We start from the raw sequence: 23,470 nt of genomic DNA on the forward strand, positions 1-23,470 counted from the left end.
TACGATGTAGATAATGGGACTAGACATCTAGAAAATGCATGTTTAATAGGAACTTACTATTGCTCCATTCTGGTATTTTAGGCTCTGTCTTACAAACCAATGGTACGAAACAATCTGATGGGAAAAAAAAGTCAACCCATGACATTGTGAATTCTAAACCACTCTGGATCTTTAGCTAAAAAGCTGCAGGGGCATGAAACAAGTCCTAGATTTTTTTCCCTGGTTTGAAATAGGCATGGAAAACCAGCTCCCAGTTTTATCATTACATAGGTGATGTTGATCTACTAATGACAAGAGAATTATTTAGGCTTCAACCCAGTACAGCTGAGGACAGGATCTGGCCCTAAGATTATAAATTGGATACAGCTGCAATGAAAGAAAATCATATTAGTACAAACAAAATGCATTTTATGGAAAGGGTGGTTTTTTTCCTTCAAGGATTTTTCACCTCCTTGCAAAGAACTAGAGAAAGTGAAGTTAAAAATACCTTAGAGCTCCCGTCAAAGTGGTCAGTGCTCCTTTAAAATTCAAAAAGGCTTTCCCTTGAGTAACAGGCTTATCAGTTTTCCTGAATTAATGTGTCCACAGGAGGCAAGAAACATGTTTCTGTGTTTGAGTGACAGTGCAGATGTCACTGCCAGCCTGCAAATGTTCCCAGCCCTGCAGCCTGGTCCCTTGGAGCTGCCCTGGGCTGTGACCAGCAGCACATCCCAGCCCACAGGTGGGAATCCTGCAGCTCCAGAGTCCCACAGCCTCTGTGCTGGGGCTGGGCACGAGCAGAGACCATCAGGGGCTGTGTTCTGGCACTGTGGGAAGGTTACTGAGCTTGTAAAAGATACTGAAATGAGTATTTTGATTTCCACAGCAAAGAGGGAGGCAGCTCTCATGAGCCAGGAATGAAGCCTGAAGGTGTAAAGCACCAAGGTAATAAGATGTTTGTTCCTCAGCAGCATGCATCATTTGCATATCTGTGTTTGCCATCTTGATTAATTAAGGAAAATCTATATGGGCTTCTTTTATGATTAACTATGGGATGCACACTTTTATGTTCTCCATCTCATATCTACAGCACCAGGCTAATTTTCCCCACACATCTTTGGGATGTTAAAATATAGTGAATAAACTTTGGCTTTGGGTACTGAGAGAAGCCTCTGGGTGCCCCAGCTCAGTGGGGAGCTGAGATACCATCACCACAGCAGCTCTGCAAATCCAGAGCATCACACAAGAAAAAAGGCAGAACAAGATGCAGATAAGACAGCATTTCAGATTAAAGGAATTGAGATAAACAGGATTTTAACTGACCTTAGCATTTAGAGGAGTGGAATCTATCCCCCTGCAGATCACTTCCCATTTAAAGCCAGTGTAAGAGCTGAAAGTGTAACAAGGCACACAGTGCCACAATTAACCTGGAGCAATTGGCTCATCCCAGGCAGGAGCAGAGCTCAGCATGATGAGCAGCCAGGCCCGTGGCTCTGCTTCTGGGATCAGCCTGGGACTGGGAAAACGGATGGACTTGGGTCTTGGGGGCAGGACGGGCAATGCCTGGGTCTGCCTCCCCAGGGAGCCTCACCTGGCTCTGGTCAAGCACCTCCAGAAATCAGAGGCCAGGCCAGCAGCTCTAATGTAATTATTGAGGGATTACTGAGGGAAGCAGCTAAAGGCTACAGTTTCAGCCAGCTGGAATCTGTAAGGAAGCCATTTCTGGTACAAAACCTGCTGCCAGCAGCTGCCTGAGGTGGGACCAAGCTGAGGGGTTTGAAGCTCATCCTGCATCCCACAGGGGATGCAGCTGGCGCTGTCATCTCCAGAGCCTCAGCATTACACTGCCACAGCAGCACTGCCATCCTGCTCACCCAGCAAGGCCACCAGGGCAGCTGCTCCTTTCCTGTCCACTTTGAGATTAGAGAGTAATTGAGAGGAGCCTAACTGAAATGTATAACCTTGTCACTTGAGCACCCAGGAGAGGAGGTTGCACCTGGGACAGATGAGATTCATCCTGCTTCCCCAGGACTTGTTTGTTGCAAAGGACTTCCAGGAGCTGCTCTACCATGCAGCATTTCTGTGTGTCCATTCCCTCTGTGGAGTCAGTGTGTGCAGGACCCCTAATTAACCAAATGTAATTAGCACTGAGCATTTTCATTTCAACCTGAGTGTACATAAAGTAACACCTCTTCCACAAACGTCTGGTGTGTTGGGAGCTCTGGGGGATCTGTGGACACACAGAGCTGCAAGCACAGAAGGGTCTGTACCTGAATGCACAGCAAAGGTGGGGAAAGAGAGCCTTATTAATCCTGAAAAAACAGCCTGAACAATCAAGACTCGGTCCTCTGAGAGCAAGACCTTTCCTTTTTAACCCAGCACTAGATGTGAGCACTTCTGGTTTGGATTTCCAGGGCACTGTTTGTATACATGAAGTTACACATGTCCAACCTGGAGAACTCCTTCCAGTGCAAGGCTGAGCCCTCAGTGTCACTGCATCCCACATTTCCTTCCTGTGGAGGGAAATTCAGCTCTGCATGGCATCAGCAGGTCACAGATCTGATTTTGCCCAACATTTCAACAAGTTTCACTTTGTTTTTACCACGAGAGCATTTTGCCAATGTAGTTTTGGGCTTCTGTTCTTGCTGAGCTCTCTCCAAAGCCATTGGTGGCACCAGGTGCCACTTGGCTAGGATTGGCAGCAGGGACACCAGGTACAAGTGTCCCCAGAGCTGATCCAGGCCCTGCCTCTGGCTGCACAGGTGCATTTCCCACAGAGCTGCAGGGAGGGGATGTGCAGATTGCTGCCTCTGTGCTTATTTATGCTCCCAGCTGGTTTGCACAGCTTTGTGAGCTCCTGCCTGAGATGTGGAGATCTCTTCATCATCTTCCCATCTGCCAGGGACACTCAGCTCCTGAAAATTACCTTCCCCCAGCTGGTATCCACAGAAGGTCATTGTCCTGAATAATAGTCTTGGGTGGCAGTCATGACAGAATAAAAGGATGGTAGAGTGCTATTACCTTGCATTGTGTGCTGCTCTGGACATGACTTTTTCCTTCTTTTGCCAGTCCTCCTCCATGCTCTTACCATCTATCAGTCCCCGAAGGTTTATATCAGTAACATCTTGAAACCACTTTAAAGAAAATGGGTTCAATCTTCCCCTTGATCTTTACATAAAACACAGACATCAAGAGGGAGTCCCAGGTCTGGGATGAACACACAGAATATGCTGTTTCAGATGAAGTTTGTGGCTATTAGAATCAGAAAGCCACGTGAATTCTCTGTTTGGTGTGAGTGGGCAGGAGAACCTTCAGAAGTTCCGTGATCCTGAACTTTTCTGATATTTTTCAGGCCATGCCTAATTAGTACCAAAATCAGAAAGCAAAAATTTCAGCTTGAATTATTTATCACCTCATATTAATAAAATGCACCGCAATACACATCATGGCCCAGTTCACAACAACTGCAGATAAGATTAATCTTTCACTGATGCCATACTCCTTAATATGAAAATATAATTATCTAGCTGAAATGTTTCTTAAATGACATACTTTCAAACTGGTAGGAGCAGAATTTATCCTTGTGTCTGGTGCCAAGCCAAGTGGAAAAAACATTGGAACAGAATTGACAAAACACATGTTGGTTCTGTCTATCAACATTTCCACCTTACAGAGCCCTGTCACTGTTCAACTTCAACCTGGTCTCAAATAGGGATATAATATTTTCCTTCCTGAAATGTGATCCTGAGGAGAATTCCAGAACTGCAGGAGCACACTGAGAGATAAAGTGCTTGGGCTGCAGCAAACCCCCTCCAAGTTAATATACACTTACCTTGCCCAATATGGAAATTAAAAGAAGGACATCAGAAATTATTCTTACCTTTAAATTACTAGTATCTGCATTTAATGTCCATTTATAGGTGTGCATGGCGTAAGCACAAAGTATTTGCTGCAAATGCCTTTGAGAAAAAGCCACACCTTCAGTCTGCATTGTCTGCAAAGGTCAGCCCCTGCAGTTTCCTCTGGAATGCTACATCCAGAAGATGTGTAATAAACTTTTAGAGTAGGTGTATATAAATATCTCTCTTCAAATTACTCTACTTTTAAAAGCCATTTTTTCCCTTGACGAAGCTCACAGTGACTACAGGAAAATCTAGCAGCTGTTTCTTTGCTGATCATCAATAATGAACAGTAGAGTTTTAAAGCCTGATAGATGGATATATTGATGGCAAGGAGGTTCAGAGAAAGATAAATGCTGCCCAGCCAGTGAGGAAGGCAAGAGAATGAAGGAGGGGATGCAAGTGAGCTTATAAAATGGATTTTCTTGGGGGAAAAACATCCATTTCAGGGTTACATGCCCAATATCTTAGAAAAGTAGTTTTGCTGTACACAATATGTAGAACTTAGTATTTTTACATTTTATTTAATTCTTTAAAGATTATTTCCATTGTATGTTTTAGGCATAATTTCATTGCTTTTGCTTTGTGCTCCTGGGAGCTGGGCTGCTGTGGGATATCCTCTCCATCAGAAACAGAAGGTGTGTGTTGGTTTAAGGCATAAATCAATGGGAAAGGTGACACTATCCCAAATGCTGGCTGCCTGATCAGCCTGCCTTGCTCCATGCATCCTCTCAACTTGTACTTGTTTGAAAAACAATTAAATTTTCCAAATGACTTGCTGTTAATATAAATGCATTTTGACTGTCAGTGCCACTGGTGGTTCTGCAGTATATGGAACATAACTTTATTTCCACCCAGAGCCTCAACAGAGAGCAGAGAGAGATTAACCAGCATTTTAGGCAGCAAAGTGTGAAATGGTTGGGTCAATAACTTGCCCCCTACTGCTGTCAAAAGCTGGAAAGAGAACATCAGTGTGGAGTCAAGTGCAGGTCTAATTGTGCTGAGAACTCCAGCCTGGACTCTCCAACTTCACTGAATATTCCTCTCTGTTGCTGTGTAATCACAAAAGCTCGGTCAAACCAGCATTAATCTGCTCTCTGCAACTACCCTGTGACAAGAACCATTGGAAAATGGGAAAATGCAGAGTTTTGTATGTTGGAGCAGCTGTAATGACTCATCAGAAATGCCCTGTCTGCATTCCAGGTATGATGGTCCTGGGATTCACCATCCACAACTGCACCCCTGTGGAAAGGGCAGTTCAAGGAGAAAAACTCTGCAGGATTATGGATGATCTGCATCCCTCCTGAGGATGCTTTTACAGAAGGCTAACATCTGGCTGCAGGTTTGGAGCCATCTTCAACTCATCTGAACACAAATTTAATGAATGCCAATTATTGTCACCATCACGAGTGATTTAAATACGGGCAAGTTCAGCTGATCTTGTCTCAATCTATTATTTAGAATTTTGCAGTCACAAGTCCAGGGCTATAACTGATGTGATAGCAAAGCAAACCAAGCCAACCCAACCCCCCAAACCCCCAAATGAACCAAAGCCCCAAGGGAGTTGCTGGATTACCTGTCCAGCCTGCAAGGCAGCAGCAGTAGCCGGTGACAGGGTCACACCCGTCCGCGTGGTTGCAGTCACAACGCTCACTGCAATTAAGGCCATATGTTCCATCCTTCAAGAACAGAAATAAAAACCCTCTCAGTGATCAGCTTTTTGTTCTGAAATGTGCAAAATCATCTATCATGTCCCTCTTAATGCTGAGTTGCATTTTTTAAATTAACATACAGAGAAGACAGAAACTCAGTGCCTAATGTCTCTATACAGAACCAAATGAGGAATCACTTTAAAAAATGACATTCAAGAAACTGCAGATAACACAGCAATAGCTCTGATAAAATACAATGCAAAGTATAATACATCCAGTTGACTGCTAGAACCCCAATCTGTTATTTACACTTGATTTCCTCAGACATCACAGACAAATTGAGCTCCTCCCCTGCTCTCTGTTCAGCAGAGCTATGGGGACTGTGATTTAAGGGGGTGGAAAACCACCCCAAATTGTGATTTGCACTCACAGGACAAGGCTGGTCACAGAACTCCCCCTGCCATCCTGGGGAGCAGAGGCAGAAGCCATCAGCTGGCCTGCAGGACGCTCCATTGCTGCAGGAACACGTCTGGTTACAGTTCAGCCCCCAGCTTCCACTTGAGCAGGGAATAGAGCAATCCACTCCTTGCCACCCTAAGGAAACAGGGGAGAAACAGCATCTGGGATGTTTTCATGAAAACAGAGGGACAGGCAGCTGGCAAGCTGCAGCTCTTTGCTTCTAGGACCAGTTTCTTGGTGTACATTAGGACTAACTTGGGGTCAAAGACTGACCCTTTCACTATGACCTCCCAGCTCCATCTCCCAGCATCCCTACACACAGATGGAGGTATCACAGCCTTGGCTGTAACCAGATTTAGGTTTCTGATGCCTTTCTGGGAACTGCTGGGACAGTCCCTCTCTGTCAGGCTGGAGACCTTCTGACCTACAGGACTGCAAGAACTTTCCATGTGATGCTGCCTGTTTCTTACCTTTTTTTTTTCTTTCTTTTTTTTTTTTTCCTTTCTTTTTTTTTTTGTTTTTTTTTTGAGAATGCTATTTAATATAAAGCAGCTATTGCACCTAAAATAAGACCAGTGCCATCATTTCTAGCCATTAAGGCTCAAATTTTAACTACCAGGAGCACAATGACTTTCATTACACTGCAGCTCTGTGTCATGGAGTTGAGCAGTAACTCATGGTTTATACACCCTCATTAAATGGGGTTCTACAGTGATCCATTAATTCATGTTTGAAATGCCAGATTTTATGGTTATTTGCCTCACTTCTGTTTTAGGGCCTATGTATGTCATACAGGCATAGCTCATGTTGGGATTTTGGGGGAACAGAAGAGCTGCTGTGCCATGAAGCAGTGGAGGAATTCTCAGGTGGTCACTGGATCCATGGGATGTGCTCACCACCACATCCAGGAGGGAATTATGGACACGTGTGGCAAGAAAAGATGTCAGTCACCTTGGAGCAGGCAAGACTTCTTATTTCCCCAAATAAATGAGACCCACATCCTCAACCCTGTGTTAGCTCAGGTGACAGAGCACATCTGCACAAGGCTGGGGTGTCACCATGTCAGGGTACAGGAGGATGGCAGCAAGGGCAGAGAGCCAGGGCCCACCCCACAGTGCCCAAGGGTCTCATTCCTCTCCAGGGCAGCAGGAATGAGACCAGCCCAAGGTGGAGATGGGCAGGCAAGAGTCAGGAGCAGGCTGGTGGGGATGACCAAGGCCAGGCACAGCCCAGTGCCAGGGGCTGCAGGACACACAGGCAGCTCCTTCCACTCCTGTGCCCAGTGGCTTTGGAATCTGGGAGAAACAGGGCAGCAAAGGCCTAAAAACCCAGCAGCCAGAGGATTGTTCTGCATTTCCCCTGGAGAGGAGCAGTGTTTCTGCCCCCACACCCAGTTCTGTGACATGCTTCTGCAGCAGAGCAGGGAAGTCTGGCCCCTGCTCAGGGCAGAGACTGGACTTGCAGCCCTGTTGAGCTGGGATGCCTGGGAGAATAAGAAAATGGTGAAGCTCCTGACTGCACAGCTGTGCCACTTTCAAAGGGACAGGCACTGATGGCAGGGAGCTGTTAGATGTGAATTTTGTTTACCTTCTTTGCAGTAGCACAGCCCATCCACAGGGGAACAAGTGCCATCGTTCTTGCAGTTACAGACCGAGGAGCAGTTGGTGCCGTAGGTCCCTGCCATGCAGGGAATGGTGCAGTCATCTCCCTGCAACCCACAAAAGTCAGAGTCAGCTGAAGAGATCTGGCATGCAGGAAATTCCCAGCTCGGCACAGGGAAGCTTTCTCTCTCTAACAGTGAGCAGAGTGTTGTGAGTTGATTGCTGAGCCTTCAGCACTTGAGCAGTCACCGCTGCTTCCCATGATTATGATGCAATTAGTGCTTTGATTGACTTGGAGGAAAGGGACAAGTTTCTGGCATTCATTCAGCAGGAGGTGGGGAAGTTACAAAAACAAACCTCCTAGAGCAGATGTTAGATCATTAAGCAAAACATCACTTACGAAGCACTAATCACAAAATATACAGTCTGAAACCGTGCAGAGATTGCTCTGCGGTTCTTGGAAAATATATTCTAAGAATAGGGTTGTTAAAAACCAAAAGGATCTCGTACATGCTCGTCTTCCACAGGTTGGCAGAGAGGAAAACGACATGGCAGGTGCATCAGAGCTTTTTGATGTGTAGCTGGTACCTGCATTTGTTTTCAATTAATTTGCATGAGATTGTGACTTTAGGAAGAAGGCAGACCAGGAGTGATGTGTGTGTCAGAGACAGGAGGCACACAGCAGAACACAGAAACGTGGGCTCTGTCCTCTTTCTGCTCCAGGTGTGGGCAAAGGGAGGGAAAGGAGAATAAATAATTGTATTTTACAGAAATACAGAATGCTCTAACACTACATTCTGGTGTGCTGTATGCACTGATCAGCTTGTGGTTGAAAGGAGAGACACAGTTCTTACTAATACTGTTCATCTGATACAACAAGGGAATTAAAATGTGAGCACAATAAGGTTTAAAGCAATTGTGGTTTAACCTCACTAATTGAGGTTTAAGCCTTAGTAAACTTACTGAGTCCCACAGCTGGGTCTACACATTAACATACACAAGGTATTTTGGCTTCCTTTTCCTCTGTGTGTAATCCTGACTTTCACATTGCAAATTAGCTCCTAAATTTACTACTTCAGTGAGTCAAACTTAAATAATTTAGTTCTATGCCAGGGAAAGTGAACCTACTACAAGTTAAAAGTAACTCCATTGCACGGTGTGACCTGTACCATAGCTCAGGGGAAAAGACATTGGTCAAAATGTATTTTTGCAGGTGAGAGGTTTCAGTGTTTGATAGGAGGATCCATTTATCAGGAGTGAAATGTGCACCATGTCAGCTTCCCTATGCTGTGACAAGTTCCTCCAGGAGCCTGTATATCACACAGCAGACACCCAGACAGCACAAGGAAATATGAACAGAGTTCTGAGCACCATAAACCCCCATCTGCTTTGCTGGAGAAGTTCTCCCTCACACCAGTGTGACTCATCCTATTTTAGACCTTTTAGAAAAAACTTTGTTGCAGGGGGAAGGAAAGGAAACAGTTAAAATATACTGCTCACAAGTAAATCCTGCAAGTCTCTGATTTTTGAGTGAAGGCACTGTTTGTAAAAGATGCTATCTTTGACCTTGGTGGAGTAAAACAAGTGTCCCTGCAAAGGCCTGGCAGGAAAAGATGCTGCCTTGACAGGCAGCAAATCCAAAGCAGGCTGCCCCTCATTACCCTGCCAGCATGCCTATGCAATGAGCTCCAGGAACCCGGGCTGGCAGAGGGGCATTCAGTCTCCACGCCTAATCAATCCTCTGCCTTTCTCCTGTGTGTGACAATTAGACAGCCAATTAGTGCCACTTAGGAACCCTTATCCTGTGTGAATGAAACTCCCAACTCATTTCATGTACTACACAGAACTGCTGGTACTGCTAATAATTTCTATGACAACTGACCTTATCTGGATTTGAACTAGTGATCCAGAAGGAAAAGAAAATTCCTTTGAAAAGGAAAGGGGAGCAGAGTGATGTGGAGTTAAAATACCCCTTAGGGAGTCACATTAACCAACCACAGAACCACAGAATCATCAGGGTTAGAGACTGAAGATCATCCAGCCCAACCATCAATCACTCCAAAACCACATCCCCACATCCTGACACCTCTAAAACACCATCTGGGCCAGGGCTGGAGGCAGCAGGAGGATTTCCAGTGTCTCAGCTGATGTTCTGTGACCACAGAGCAGCTGGTGTTGGGGGCAGTGCTCCCTGGCCAGGCACAGCTGCACTGGATTCACTGGTTTTCTGCAATCACTTTGGATTATCCCAAAGGAAAGGGGTACAGCTCCCTGAAAAGGGGTTGCAGTGAGGTGGGTGTCAGTCTCTTCTCCCAGGTAACAAGTGACAGGACAATAAGGTGAGGAAATGGCCTCAAGTTGCACCAAGGGAGGTTTAGATTGGATATTAGGGAAAATTTCTTCACAGGAAGGGCTGTCCAGCACTGGAACAGGCTGCCCAGGGAAGTGGTGGAATCACCATTCCTGCAATCTTAAAAAACATGTGGATGTGTCACTTGAGGACATGATTTGATGGTGAACACAGTGGTGGTTCTGGTTGATTGTTGGACTTGGTGGTCTCTGAGGCCTTTTCCAACCTTAAAGATTCTGCGATTCTCACAAGCTGAACATCAGGCTGTTTGTTTCAAGCCTTTGAGTGTTGGCATTTGCTTTAATGTACTTGGCTTTATGGACTGACAGAGCTGGACACTCTGGCTGCCCACCATCCACTCACGTACTTTGCAACAAACCTTAACTGAAAAAAAAAATACCTGCTTTAATGAGATTTCTATCCCCAGGTTTGACAAGTGAGACCTTCAGAGCTCTCTGAGTGACAACTGCCAAATACACTTAACTTCTTAATTACATAAGAGGAAAATGCACTTGAACTATAGCACTGGCTCTAAGATTTTATTAATTATAAATGCACACCTTGTTATTAACATTTTGAACTTGATTTGGGAGAATGACCTCTGAAATGAAATGCATTCAGGTACTGTTAAAGATATGTAAATTCCACCTGCCTCTCACCACCTGCCTGAGTGGATAATGCTGCAGTGTATGCATCCAGCTGTTAATGAGTTATACATTCTAATAAACTGATTTCAAATTGTGTGTATTGAATCTTCACTCTTGCAATATGGTACTTTATATTTCTATCCTACTTAGTAAAATTAATCAACAGCTGTGCTCCTTATGTTGATTATTCTTTTTTTTTTCTATTAAGATTGGGAGGTTAATGAGGATAGTGCAATGCCTGGATGTGGTATCCATGCTAGGAAGGAGCAGCTAATTCAATCAAACATATAGCCCTGGAAATGTTAAAGCTATATTAGGAACTTGAGCTATAAATAACTTGGCATTTTCCATCTCTATGTTCCAAATCAGAATGACCCATATGGACATCACAAACTTTCAAAGGTGTTTCATTTTCAATATTTTCACTTAGAAGGGCCATCTTATAAAAATATACCCCCAAATCTATCCACTGTTTGTTTCTTATTGTTTCTTATTTCAGGGGTCAAACCTGGCTTTAACATAAACCATAGAAAATCTCTTTAGGGAATGTGGGGTCAGGGCCAGCTGTGGGAAGTGCCCTGCTCTGTGTGGAGCAGCACATTCCTGCTCTCTGCTCTGCATCACCCCGGCCTGGGAGAGGCCACCTCAGTGCCACCAAGGACAGGGTGTCCCACACCTCACCCCTGCTCAGAAATTCCCTCTGAGCCTCTTCTTGTTTGAAATCCAGACCTGAGGGGAGCATGCTAACATGGCGAAGATAGAGGAGGGAAGCTACAACTCCTGGGACCCTAAAAGTCCCCTTGAAGTCAGAATGGATGGTAGCAGTGACCCAAGCAGCCCCACCTATGACTTTCCATGCCTGTAAACGCTTCACAAACACCCATTTTTGCTGGAACTGACAGGCCCTTCCCAGCACCCTGAGAGCTTTGGGCATCCAGTTCTCATTATGGAATTCTCCCCCATGGATTGAGGGTGAGGTCCAAGGAACCAAACTCCATTAATAACTCAGGCTGCCAGCTCACATCCATCAGCATCAAATATTAATAGACTCCGAGGGCCACAGCATCCATCTTTCTAGATGGCAGTCAATAATCTGTCTTGTTTCTGTTCAGGGAGAGGGGAAGATTTTTCTCCACCAAAATTATTATTGTTCAATATTAGTAGAGCTTAAAGACACAATGCTGCCTTAGGTGTTGGCTGTGTTAACAAGCTCTGGCTGCTTCAGAAACTGTTTTCCCTGGATTAATGTTACAGTTCTTGTTTCTTTTAAAAATACATTCCTGCTATAAGCAGTGATCAACTCCCTTAAAAATCGTTTTCTGGTGATCAATACACAAATTTGTATTTATTCCTGTGCATTTTGGATTAGGACTTCAAGTCTGTGAAATGCATTTTGAAAGGGGAAAAAAAAAGGGTATCCCAGACCATAAAGAGAGTTAATAACCCAGCAGTGGTCAACAACATCCAGCAAAGTTTGCACCCGCAACTGGTCTGTCACAAAGTTTGCTATTTAAGGATGTGAAATTAAGGATTTCAGAAGTAGCTACAATCTACAGGAATACAATTCCCTTGGAGGGCTGAAGTCTGGTTCCACTGAACTCAGTGGCAAAACAGAAAATCAATTTTCAAGGCTTCCGCAATGCAGAAGAGGAACAGGATGTTATTGAACCTGGCCTCAAGTTTGCATGACAAAGACCTGGGTGACAGCTTTGCTCTGGAGGCTTAATCTGCCGAGGTGCTGAAATTCCTCAACTCCCACAGGTTACTGGGGGCGACTGACAGCGCTGAAAGGCAAAATCCTGGAACCTTTGGTAATGTGCAGTGGGACTCCAGCTAATCAGAGATTCCTAACACCCCCTCTGATCCCTCCCTCGCCCCCTCCTCGCCAGGGTGGGCAGGTGAATCAGAGGAGCAGCCCCTGGCTCCAGCCCAGGGGTGGAAAGGAGGGCAGAGGCTCCTGTGTGTGCTGATCCGCAGATCAGGGAGGCCAAGGGCTGCTGCTGTTTGTACCTGGGGCCTGTGTGTCCAGATAAGCTGATCAGTATGGATTTAGCACCTACAAATGTATATTTCTGTGTACACACAGCACGTGGGACACCGGTGTGCTGGGACATGGTGGCTGTGCACTGATGCACATCACAGACACACTCCTCTATATTTACTTATTTAATTGTGACATTTACAATTAACCCAAAGTGGTTCTCCACAAACATTCCCTCAAGGTAAACATATGGTATCCAGCAACACAAACTGTCAGAACAAACTAATCTCCTTAATGGTGTTCAGTGGAAATTACTGTGCTCTTCATCAGCGGATCAGCAGCAGGGGGAAACTTTGTACTTGCACCGGGCTTGTCCTCCACCCTGGACTCAAACAATTTATTCATGACCTTACTACACAGCATATTTAGTTTTCCAGACATAATGATGTCCTCTGGCAGAATTCCTCTCCCCTCTGGGTGTTACTAATTACTCCCTGCAGAGGCTATTATTGGTGCTAATGAAAAAATGCAGTGAAACCTTGGGGAAGGCTCCTGTGCCAAGTGCTCCGTGTGCAGGTGATTGCTGTGACTGAGCACTGACAGAAGTTCCCTTGCCCACCTTGTAACACGATGTGATGGAGCTGTGCTGGGGTTTGATACACATCTAAAAGGACAAAATGAAACCACCAGTGATCTTATTCAATCTCCTTCTCCCTGTGCCCTTTTCATGGGAAAGACAGGGGAAGGCAGAAAGGATGGGAAAGAGTTTTCCTACCCTTAAAAAAGTGACTCTACAGCTCATGACTCATCCAAAGACAGAACCATTGGCAGCCTGAATGCCAGAGTCTTTCACGAAATCATCAACCCCTCCAGGAGCCATCTGCAAAGCTTTCCCCAGCCTGCACCCCGGTGACACTGCAGTTCTCTCAGCAAAACACAGAGATGCCAAGCACGGATCCCTTTGGGAATGAGCAGAACCTCCCCTTTGCTTCCGATAACCTTACAGGGATTTACAAACCTTTACAAATGGATGTCAGCATTTTATTTCACCTCTGAATTTGTGCTAATATGCTAATTCATACAGTAAATTTCACAGTAAATGCCAAGTCCAGAATTACTCATCCTGATACTAATTCTTAAATTTGATGATGGATCAGAAGTATTCAGCAGAATACAAACAAAATGGAAACTTCATTTTTTATAAATAGAGAGTAAGCAAAATATTATAAATAATGTCAATTTTAAGTACCTACAGTACTTTATTAGATACAATTTAATTTTACTTTACTGATCATAGTCTTTGCTAGCAAAGCTCTGAGCTCTGAGTGAGAGGGGAGTAAAAGTTACCACAAAATAACTATAGTTGTTATTTTCCAAACTGTACAAAATCTGGTTAAATTTCACAGATTCCTTTTTTATAATCCGAAATATATTTGCTGTGGCCTGTTACAGGCATTACTCACATTACTCCCTCATCAAGGCCACAGAAGATCCAGGACCATTTGCTCTCATTTCTGGCCTCTCAGTCCCCAGAACCTTTCACTCCCTGCCTGGGTTCCTCTGTTTCCCACTGCACAGCCTCAGAATTGACCTGAATGCATTAACAGTACATTTGGGTTACTTTTATTTAAAAAAAACCCCAACCCCCCCCCCCCCCCCCCCCCAAAAAAAAAACAAGGAGTACTCACCCTATGGTCCCTGGGCTAGAATGGGTTTCAGAGCAATAATTATCCATCCATCCATCCATCCATCCATCCATCCATCCATCCATCCATCCATCCATCCACCCATCCTACCTCCCAGAAGGGACCTTTCCCAACCCATTGCCCAGGCACCTTGGGAATCATTTTTCACAGCTTGGGAGCACCTTTGGATAGGATTTGGCTGCCTGGGAAATAATTTGAACCTATCAGGATGGGAGAACTTGTGCAGTCCCCCAGTGTGGGCACGGTGCATGTGGAAAACTGGAATTACCTGGACAGGGCTCATGGTTTCCAGCCCAGCAAATCCCAGCTGTGAGGGGTTTTTTGTGGAGGATGCAAGGATTTGTACATCTCAGGAGCCAGGCATTGCCTGATGATTCAGGGTCCTCTCTCACTGGGACTCCACTGGAAATTCATCTTTTCCAGAGGAGGGTGCACAGAATCTCACCACTCTCCTGCCCTCCAGCAGCTTGGCTCCAATGTGCTCCACACAGCCAAAAGGAACAATGCCCTGGCACAATAAAACTGATGAATAAAAGCAGCAAATCCTGGCTTTGGGAGGGTTTTTTCCCCTTCATGAAATCCAGTGAAAACAAACACAAATAAAACCTTCATTAAAAAAATTGGATTTTGCATACTAAAAGCCAGCAAACCTGAGTTGGATTTCTGTCAGCAAGCATTATAATCCCCCTCACCACCAGGGAACAGTTTTCTAGTTTGCACTAAAACTATGCCCAATACCAGTCAATTATCTGCAATTAAAAAAATCCATTCCTACATTACCAGTTACCTAAACATGGTTATTAAAAAAGGGAAAAAGAATTCAATAAAGAAAGCAGGCAAGAAATCCCCCTCCCTCCCTCCCTCCCTCCCTCCCTCCCTCCCTCCCTCTTCCTGTAAATCAGGGCAGCACTTGCTGGCAAAAAAAAATCTAGACTGACTTTACAACACTTGAATATCTGCCTGGTTTAGTATTTAGGCTTAACTGCAGAGCCCTTTAGTGTCAGCAAGGCAATGAATACAGCATCATATAATTAAATGTATTCAGAAGGAAAGTAGTGTGGAGAGTACAAAAGATGATCATCAACCTCTGAACAAGAATATTTTTTTATGCAGTCAGCACTTTTCACCTAATAGAATATCACAAAACACATTTATCCAGGAGGGACCTCTCCAAACTCAGGGAATTGGATTTAGACTGGGTAAACCAGGTAGATTATCAAGGCAGGTAAATCATGTCTGTACCAGAGGGATTTCTCATGTCCAATGTGGGGCCAGCTGGGAAACCAAGTTCTCTCTAGTTAAAGCAATTTAAACCTGGAATTTAAACCTGGAATAAGGCCACTGCAGATTTATACAGGTTAGGCAGGGAGCAAACTCTCAGAATATTTTAAACTTAACTCTGGGGAAGCTGTAAAGAGTCAAACATCTGTGGGGATCATTGCTTTCAGTATAAGCAGCTTTGATCAGCTGCTGTTTTAAAATGCTCCAAAACACATGGCCAGATCACAATTCAATATCCTCAAAGGTAAAATGTCTCAGTCATCCTGTGCATTATTTCAAATTAGTGGGAATTATTTGCATCCCTGAGAAGTACATCTCTGGCACAGCTCCATGATGTGCCCAACAAGTTACTCGTGTTCAGACTGGGAATGGAAGGTGGCTAAATATCAAAATACCAAACCACAGTCCTGAATACACTGGTAAAGATCAAAACCCCCTGGTTTTTGGGCCTTTTTTAAAATGAAGGCATCAACATAGGGGTTACCACTGTGGCAAAGGAAAGATTTTGACACACTGTGTGCAGTTCCATCATTTCCTTCCCCAGATTTGGGCAGAGCAGATCAGTGGCTAACAGGAGCCTTTTGGAAATACAGATTAGCATTTCAGTGCCAGGCAGTGACCTTCAAGTGGGAACCCAGAGCTGCCTGTCAATTCTGCCCCAGCTATTTAATAGAAATACTTTTGCCTGGAAATTTGGGATGGTTTCTGGTCTATCCACACAGCCTGAGTGTCACAGTCCAAGATCCACCTTGTAAAACAGCTGTGGCCTCCTGACATTTTTGCAATAATAAATGTGGGTTCTGGCTGTCAAGTCTGAACAGTTCTGCAAAAAGAGCATCAGCTAAAACAGGAAATAAAAGGCATCATTTATACCTTCAGCCTCTATGATGTTTTCTGGCAAGAAGATCCACAGTTTAATTATAAATACAAAGTAGAAGAAACATCTTTATCTGCTTGCTTCAAACCTACTGCCTGGTTTTTAATTGGGAAACTTCTTATACTGTGATAAGTAGCAAAAATGCATTCCTTCTTCCCCTTCCCCCATGGAGTGAGAGACCTCTCACATCCCTACCCTCAGTGACCCCTTCTCTAAGCAAAATCATCCCACTGTTATTCCCATTTTATGGGAGCCATTTCACAACTTAATTACGCATTCTGTGGAAAGCACTCTCTTTGTTTTTAACCTGCTGTGCAATCATTTAATTGGTTGGCCCTTGTTCCTGGGTTATTAGAAATAGTAAATAACCATTCCTTGTTCATGTTCTGTGCACCATCCCCAGCTCCACAGATCTCTATCGTGTCCCTCCTCAGCCATCTGTTTGCAGAGCCCAGTTCCGCTCACGAGTGACTCTCTATAGAAACTGTTCCATATAAAAGATGATCTTTGTCACCATTTCCATTCTATCCTTTGTAAGCAGGAATCAGCCGAGCTGTGTGCAGTAATTTGAGACTTGGATATATTATGGATTTACACAATACCAAAAAAATGGCTTTTCCATCCTGTTTTATTCTCATCCTGATCATTCTAACTATTCTGTCAGGCGCTCTGGATTCGTTTGAGTTTTTCAGACTCATTGAGGGGTTGAGTTTTTCAGAAAACTACCCACAGTGATTCCCTGAATAGCAGGAATTAAATTAGAACTCATTTTTTGTGTATTTCTTAACATTATTTTCCTATCATCTATTACTCTACATTGTTAAATACTGAATTTCAACATACCCAGTCATTCAGGAACAGGAATCTTTCCCCAGATTTGCTACTGCTTGACAATCCCAATATTTTTGCATTATTTGCAAACTTTTAGACTTCTTCCACAGCTGTATTGTGCAATTAAGGACAATGTCCAAGCACAGCTTCAAACCAGCCCATCAGTGCACACCTGACCTTGTGTCCACACCCCAAAGGACTGAGTCCAGGAGGGGCTAAAAGTGCTGGAAACAGCAGGAATTCTCCACTGGCCCCTTGCTATGAGCACTGGAGCCATGGAAGTAGCAATGTGGATGGAAAACACAAAGGAACAGGGCTGATGCTGCAAACAGCTGTGGTGAACCTTGGTGCTGGGCTGCAGGATCCACAGCTGAGAGGATCAAAGCCAAAAAACACAAGGTGATCACACACAGGCAGATAAGAGAGATCCCCTTCAAACTCTTGCAGATTCCTAAATCAAAACCCTATGGCAAAAGAGTTTGAGATCTGGTAAAATTGCAGTTGCTCTTTGGCATAAGAAAACAAAATCAGGATTTTTCATTTCTACATGTCTGATTGTGAAAGACAAAGTCTGACAGTACAGTTGCACAGAAAATAAAATGCAAAACTAACCTGTGATTTAAATCCTGTCCTTAGGAGGTTTTAATGAAGTCAGTTTGCAATTTGAGCTACCAGGAGAGTCAGCTACCAACACTTTCATGCACAGAACCATAGATAGTGTGGATAAAGATATATACATTTGGAAGCCTAATAGATGAAAGGAGGCACTGCTATTGGCAAGCAGTTAGTTCATCCCTCTGCAAAATTCAGATCAAATAACTCAGTCTGAGCAGAATATTGAGCTCCACTGGCTCTGAATGAGGCTACAGGAAGAGAAATGTAATTTGACACAGCCACATTGCCAATTAAGGATAAAACACATGAAACATGTCAACTAGCAACAAAGGCAGAGGCTTTCAGGCTTTCTGTACCAAGTTGGTTCCTTTGGACCCACTTAGGAAAACTTTGGAGTTATTCGGGTAAATAAAACTGCTGCAGAGCCCAGTAAAAGTAAATACGAGAAGAAAGAGAAGACCTGGGACTTGCTCAGAGTTCTTATCAAATTATAAACTTTGTGTGTGAGTGAATACCTTCTCATTAGTGGAGGCAGACATTGAGGCAAACCCCTTCTTGTGTACCTGGGACAATCCCACTGAAGGCAGCAGTTGTGTTCAGGTAAACTTGGGCTGGCAAAGCAGAATTTGAGCTGTCACAGACAATTTCTGGAGCTTGTGCACTGACAAGAGAGTGAGCAGAGAAAAATGAAATGGAATAGCTCATAAAAGGCTCTGAAAAGTTCCACTGAATTCAAAGAAAGGGCTGCAGTTTGCACAGCTGAGAGGGAGCCACTGTGTCCTGTGCAATCAGTGACCTTGTTAAACACTGGTACAACAGTTCTGCTGCTCTAAAGCTCCCCCAAATGCCCTGAGGCACGAGCAGAGCCTTTGTTCCTGCCCCTGCAGCCGGGGGTGACAGGGGCTGCAGGCTCTGGGAGGGCACAGAAGGGGCACTGCAGGCTCTGGAATGCTGCAGCTCCCACAGAAATCCCTAATTGGCTCAGAGGAGCTCAGGGGAGAACAGCAGCAGGCCTGACTGACAGCACTGATAGGAAAACCTCTATAAAACTGATATAAAACACTGATATCAAAATCAATAGGGGAGCAGCTTGGTCTGAAAGGCTGGAATACACAGGTGGCCTCCCCATAATGATCTTCCCTGCTGGCACTGGAATGGAGATTATCTCCTCCTGCAATTTAGCAGAGCCAGGAGAATACATTTGTGAGTAGTTACTGAAATCCTGGCTTAGCTCACATCCAGCTCCCTTGCACTGAGGTTGGGTCCATTGCTCCCTGAATGACGTGTGGCAGTGTCACCTCACAGCTGGATTGAGTTTCCAGCCTCACCTACCATTTGGGAGAGGTGCAGGATGAGCTGGGTGGCTCATGAGGGCTGCTGTTCCAAAAGCTCTCAGTACCTGTGCTCTTTGTCCCCAGAAAGAGCCCTACAGGGACCTTGAGATGGATCACACAGCCACGTCACCAGGCTTGACCTGAAGCAATGGTTTGTGAAGGGAAAATGGTAAAAAGGCTCAATGTGCCAGAAATTTGCTGGTGGCTGCTGATGGAAATGGGGATTGTGATGTACACACTGATCCACAGGGAGCTGGACTGAGACCAAGTCATTCCATGCAGGGCAGTGCTCAGCCCAGGGAAGATCATTCTCAGTCTGTACTGATCACACCGAGTAGTTTTGGGATGAAAAATTTTATAATCTGTTATTAGCCCAAGTGGACTACAAAAAATCAAAGCACAGCCATTGCATACACAGATATGTTCTTTTGTGTGCACTAAGAAGTAGGTAAGAAAATTCAGACGCCATCAGTGAAAAGGGACATCAAGATGTGATTCAGAGACAGTTTTTATCTGCTCTGTGATGATGCAAAAATCTTGGTAAGTGCAAATGATCTGTGATCAGCTCTATGCATGCGGAAAATGTACCAAAACATTGTGTGTGAGATGTTTTGATTCCTGTTTGTGAACTCAGACCTTCCAACTTGTAGCCCAGATGACAGGAAAACTTCTGTCCAAAGGGAAAGTGTCGCTTCCTTCATTCAAAAAACATTTTCCCAGCTCACTCTTGGGCTGTATGGAACAGAGGGGCTTTGTTGCCTACTTGAGACCCACTTCTTGTTCCACATCCACTTGTGAAGTAATTTGTAAGCTTCAAAAAACAATCAGCTGAGCTTTCACACTTATCTCTATCTAGAAGATACCAAGAAAATGCAAATTAAAAGGAGGGTACATTCCTCAGAGACCAAAACCAGGAAAGAGGGATCTGGGATGCAGCCATATTAGTGTAAAGGACCTGGTTGTGTTGTTCTGGCTGACTGATTTTTATATTCACTTTTTAAATACCAGGTGAATGTAATTTTTGACTTCCATCATGGTTTCCCACAGCACAGCTACATCTTCAAATTTTTAAGGATACTTTAGTTGAATTTCCCATATCTCTGCCTTTCACATCACCTTCAGACCTAAAACTGACACTGATATCTGTTATCAAAGAGACTGCATTTCCTTCTTGCTGGCTTTGACAAAAAGAGCCTCTCAAACCTGCTCAGAACACTCTGAATGTGCCAGGTCCCTTTGGTGACTCCTCAGCTGCATCTCACTGCTCCCTGTATCCGAGCAGGGACTTCCCTTTTGAGCTGTTCCTGGGACCACCAGGACAGTTCTCCTGCTGGCTTGGTCCTTCCCCTGTCTGTCTCTTTACTTCAGGGGTGGCTGAGGAATTACTCAGGACTACAGTGGGATACTCCCAAACTTCTTAAAATCAACTCTGCTAGGAACTTTTGGATAACTGAGGTGAAACAAAGGAAAAAACCAATAACCATGAAAGAGTTCAAAGGCTGGGAGAATTGGAATCAGTTTCTTCTACATCTTGACTTAATATTCAACTTCTGTTCAGGCAAAACCCTTTTCTTTCTTAGGGAATGTGATCCATGGTACTTTGAACCTGGTTGTGCAGTCAGGGGATTGAGGCTGAGGTCCCTGAGCCCACCTGAGGGTTCTTGGCCAGGTAAAGCATCAAAGGAGGCCTGACAGCATTACTGTGGCAGGGCAGGTTGAGGCTCTTGTAGCAAACAAGGCTCTTGTAGCTCCACAACTTCTAAGGCAACTTGTTTTACTTTTATTATCAATTAATAATTCATGCCCTGCCAGCTGCAGGCCTTGCTCAGACCCACCTGCACAGTGAGGGTGCCTCTCCTCGTCACCTCTGCCTCTGCTCCTCGCCCTTCTCTGTGGGTTTGAGACGCTGGGTCAGGGACACAAATGGGAAACCAGAGAGGAGAAAATTCATCTTCCCCCTGCACCCAGGTAATTCATGAAACCAGACCCTGCAAACCATTCCTGTTGCCTGTGATACTCCAGTTAATTGGACAACTGCTGTGCCAGGAAACCTCTCCCCCACCTACAGCAAGTAAAATTTATACTGGTGGCTGGTAACAAGAACATCTTGATAAAATGGTTGAATTTATTTTATACCTAGAAATGAAAAGACCTCTTAACAAAGGGGGGTAACTGATATGCTCGGTAAATCAAGGATAAAAGGACGCAGGCTCTATTGAAGATTTTTTCCCCTCGTCTTTTCTTTTTAAACCTTTTGATGAGGTGCCCTGTTGCTCTGCGATGAGCTTCCACTGAAGCACTTTTGGAATTATCTCAAAGAGAAATGGATCATTTAAATGAGTTAAAGCCCCCAAACCAGATCCTCTATCGCCAGCCTTACGTTCATTTTTTATATTAAGAATTTTGTGAAATTTATAAAATAATTTTACTACCCAACCACGGGCTTATAACACAAAGAAGTCTCATCCATTTTTTCCACTGCTTCCTTGTGGAGTGGTGAAGAATGATACATTTAGAATAAAGATGAAAGTTAGTATGTAGAATAGAGGAAATACTCTGATAAATTTGTACCCTGTGTTTAGAAAACACCTACAGGCAATGATGCTTCCAATTTCTCCAGACCTGCCTGGGACTTGGGTCCTTCAGGGAAAATTCAATTGAAGATAAGATAAGGTGCTCCTCTCTATTTACTCTGTTTTTTTCTTTTAGACAACAGAGAGAATTTTAAAGGTGTAGGACAGGAGAACAGGCTTCCACTTTTCTTAATATAAAGATTGTTTTTCCTGTATGTTTTTTTCCAGGGAACAAGAGCTATGGTATGTGCCAGAAGGAAGCCTGCTAGGGCTGGACTATTCAACAGACTGGACCTCTAAGTGTTTATGACCCCTAAAGGACCATAATCATGGTCCTTCTCATTCTATGGAACAGCAAATTGGTCATTTTACTCAGTGAGTAGGCACAGAGCAGGCTAAGACTGGTCTGAGTCCGTGTGTGGGTGTTTGTACTGACCAAGAGATTATCCACTGCAAAATTTGGTGTGCATTTGCTGTGCATTTGAATAGCTTTACAGCACTATAATTTATACTTATTTTTACTAAGTGCTCAAGCTACTGTTCATTGTGTGCTACAAGGGCTGACTTTTACTCAATGTGCAGGTAGGTTGTAAAGTTTTACTCTGATGTAAACCCTGGGAACAATTTGTACCCCTGTGGTAGGGAAAGCATTATGTTGAGAAATTCAGGCATGCCAGACAAAATTATGGACTTACAGACCCAAATGAAGCCTGTGTTTCAGTACTTAAGTGCCCAGTTTCCCACTAAGCCCAGCCAGAGGTCCATACACATAAGCACCTCTATAAGGATATATCTGAAAGGCATTAATTGTGCTTTTAAAATGCAATTTTGATACAATACAAACAGGAGATGCAGATAGCTATAGATACACAGCACTGTGATAAATCTTGGAAAGCTTTAGGGAATCCAAGAGCCATTCCAAAAGCTGAAAACTTTTCTAATAAGAGATCACTACTGCTGTAGTTTCCATACTTTGCAGCATGTGATTGGCTTGTGTGGGATCTACCAATATAGTGAAGAAAGAGAGAAATGTCAAAATAGATTCTTTCATTTTGGTGATGAACTGCTTGCTCTGCTTGCCAGCATGCAGGGTTCAATAAAAGCAGACAGGTCTTCAAAAAATAGCAGCATAAATAGATGAACTCTTTAAAGTAATATAAGTTCTGTCATCTGGATGTGAAATATAGACCTAAGTGCCCGCTGAAGTAAAAGCTGACCACACATTGCACAGAGAAGTGTTAAAAGTTTTCTCGGAGTGTCTTGGGCTGAGAAATGTTTTAACTACATCTCTCCTTGCCACAGCACACAGAATGGAAGCATTTGAAGTGAAACCCATTTTTCAAAAGAAGAAAACAAAGCATCCATAAAGAAACAAAGGCATAGCAAGGGATGAGGTCTCTAGATAGGCACAGCTTTCAGGGAAGCTGCAATTAGCTGTGCAATGGAGAAGGTGAGCTTACTTGTATCTAAACAGCATTTATAATGATTTCAGCAGCTAAAATGCTGATAGGTACGTGCAGGGGGTTGGCTTCAAGATTTCCTTGTGAGACACAAGGTCAGGATTCCTGTGGTCTCCTGTCATATTTAATTCATGTCCTCTGGCCTTCTCCACCACGTTTATTGAATTACAGGAATAAAATTCAATGGACCAAAAACAAAAGAAGAGGGAGAGGACGTGGCAAGTC

The 23,470-nt window shown here is 44.0% G+C and overlaps 1 protein-coding gene across 2 annotated transcripts in view; it reads right to left on the reverse strand.

Annotated features, from left to right (window-relative positions):
* The window catches only part of MEGF11 (multiple EGF like domains 11), a 189,305-nt gene that overhangs the window by 44,369 nt on the left and 121,466 nt on the right, over positions 1-23,470 (reverse strand). For both annotated transcript variants that reach the window (XM_058811484.1, XM_058811483.1), the window contains exons 10-12: positions 7,577-7,697; positions 5,961-6,124; positions 5,455-5,557 (exon numbers count right to left, since the gene is read on the reverse strand). In XM_058811484.1, coding sequence (XP_058667467.1) covers positions 5,455-5,557; positions 5,961-6,124; positions 7,577-7,697 — 388 coding nt within the window. The remainder of the gene's footprint in view (positions 1-5,454; positions 5,558-5,960; positions 6,125-7,576; positions 7,698-23,470) is intronic.

This window comes from Ammospiza caudacuta, chromosome 10 (genome assembly GCF_027887145.1).
Source record: "Ammospiza caudacuta isolate bAmmCau1 chromosome 10, bAmmCau1.pri, whole genome shotgun sequence".
In the NCBI taxonomy this organism is placed as follows: Eukaryota; Metazoa; Chordata; class Aves; order Passeriformes; family Passerellidae; genus Ammospiza; species Ammospiza caudacuta.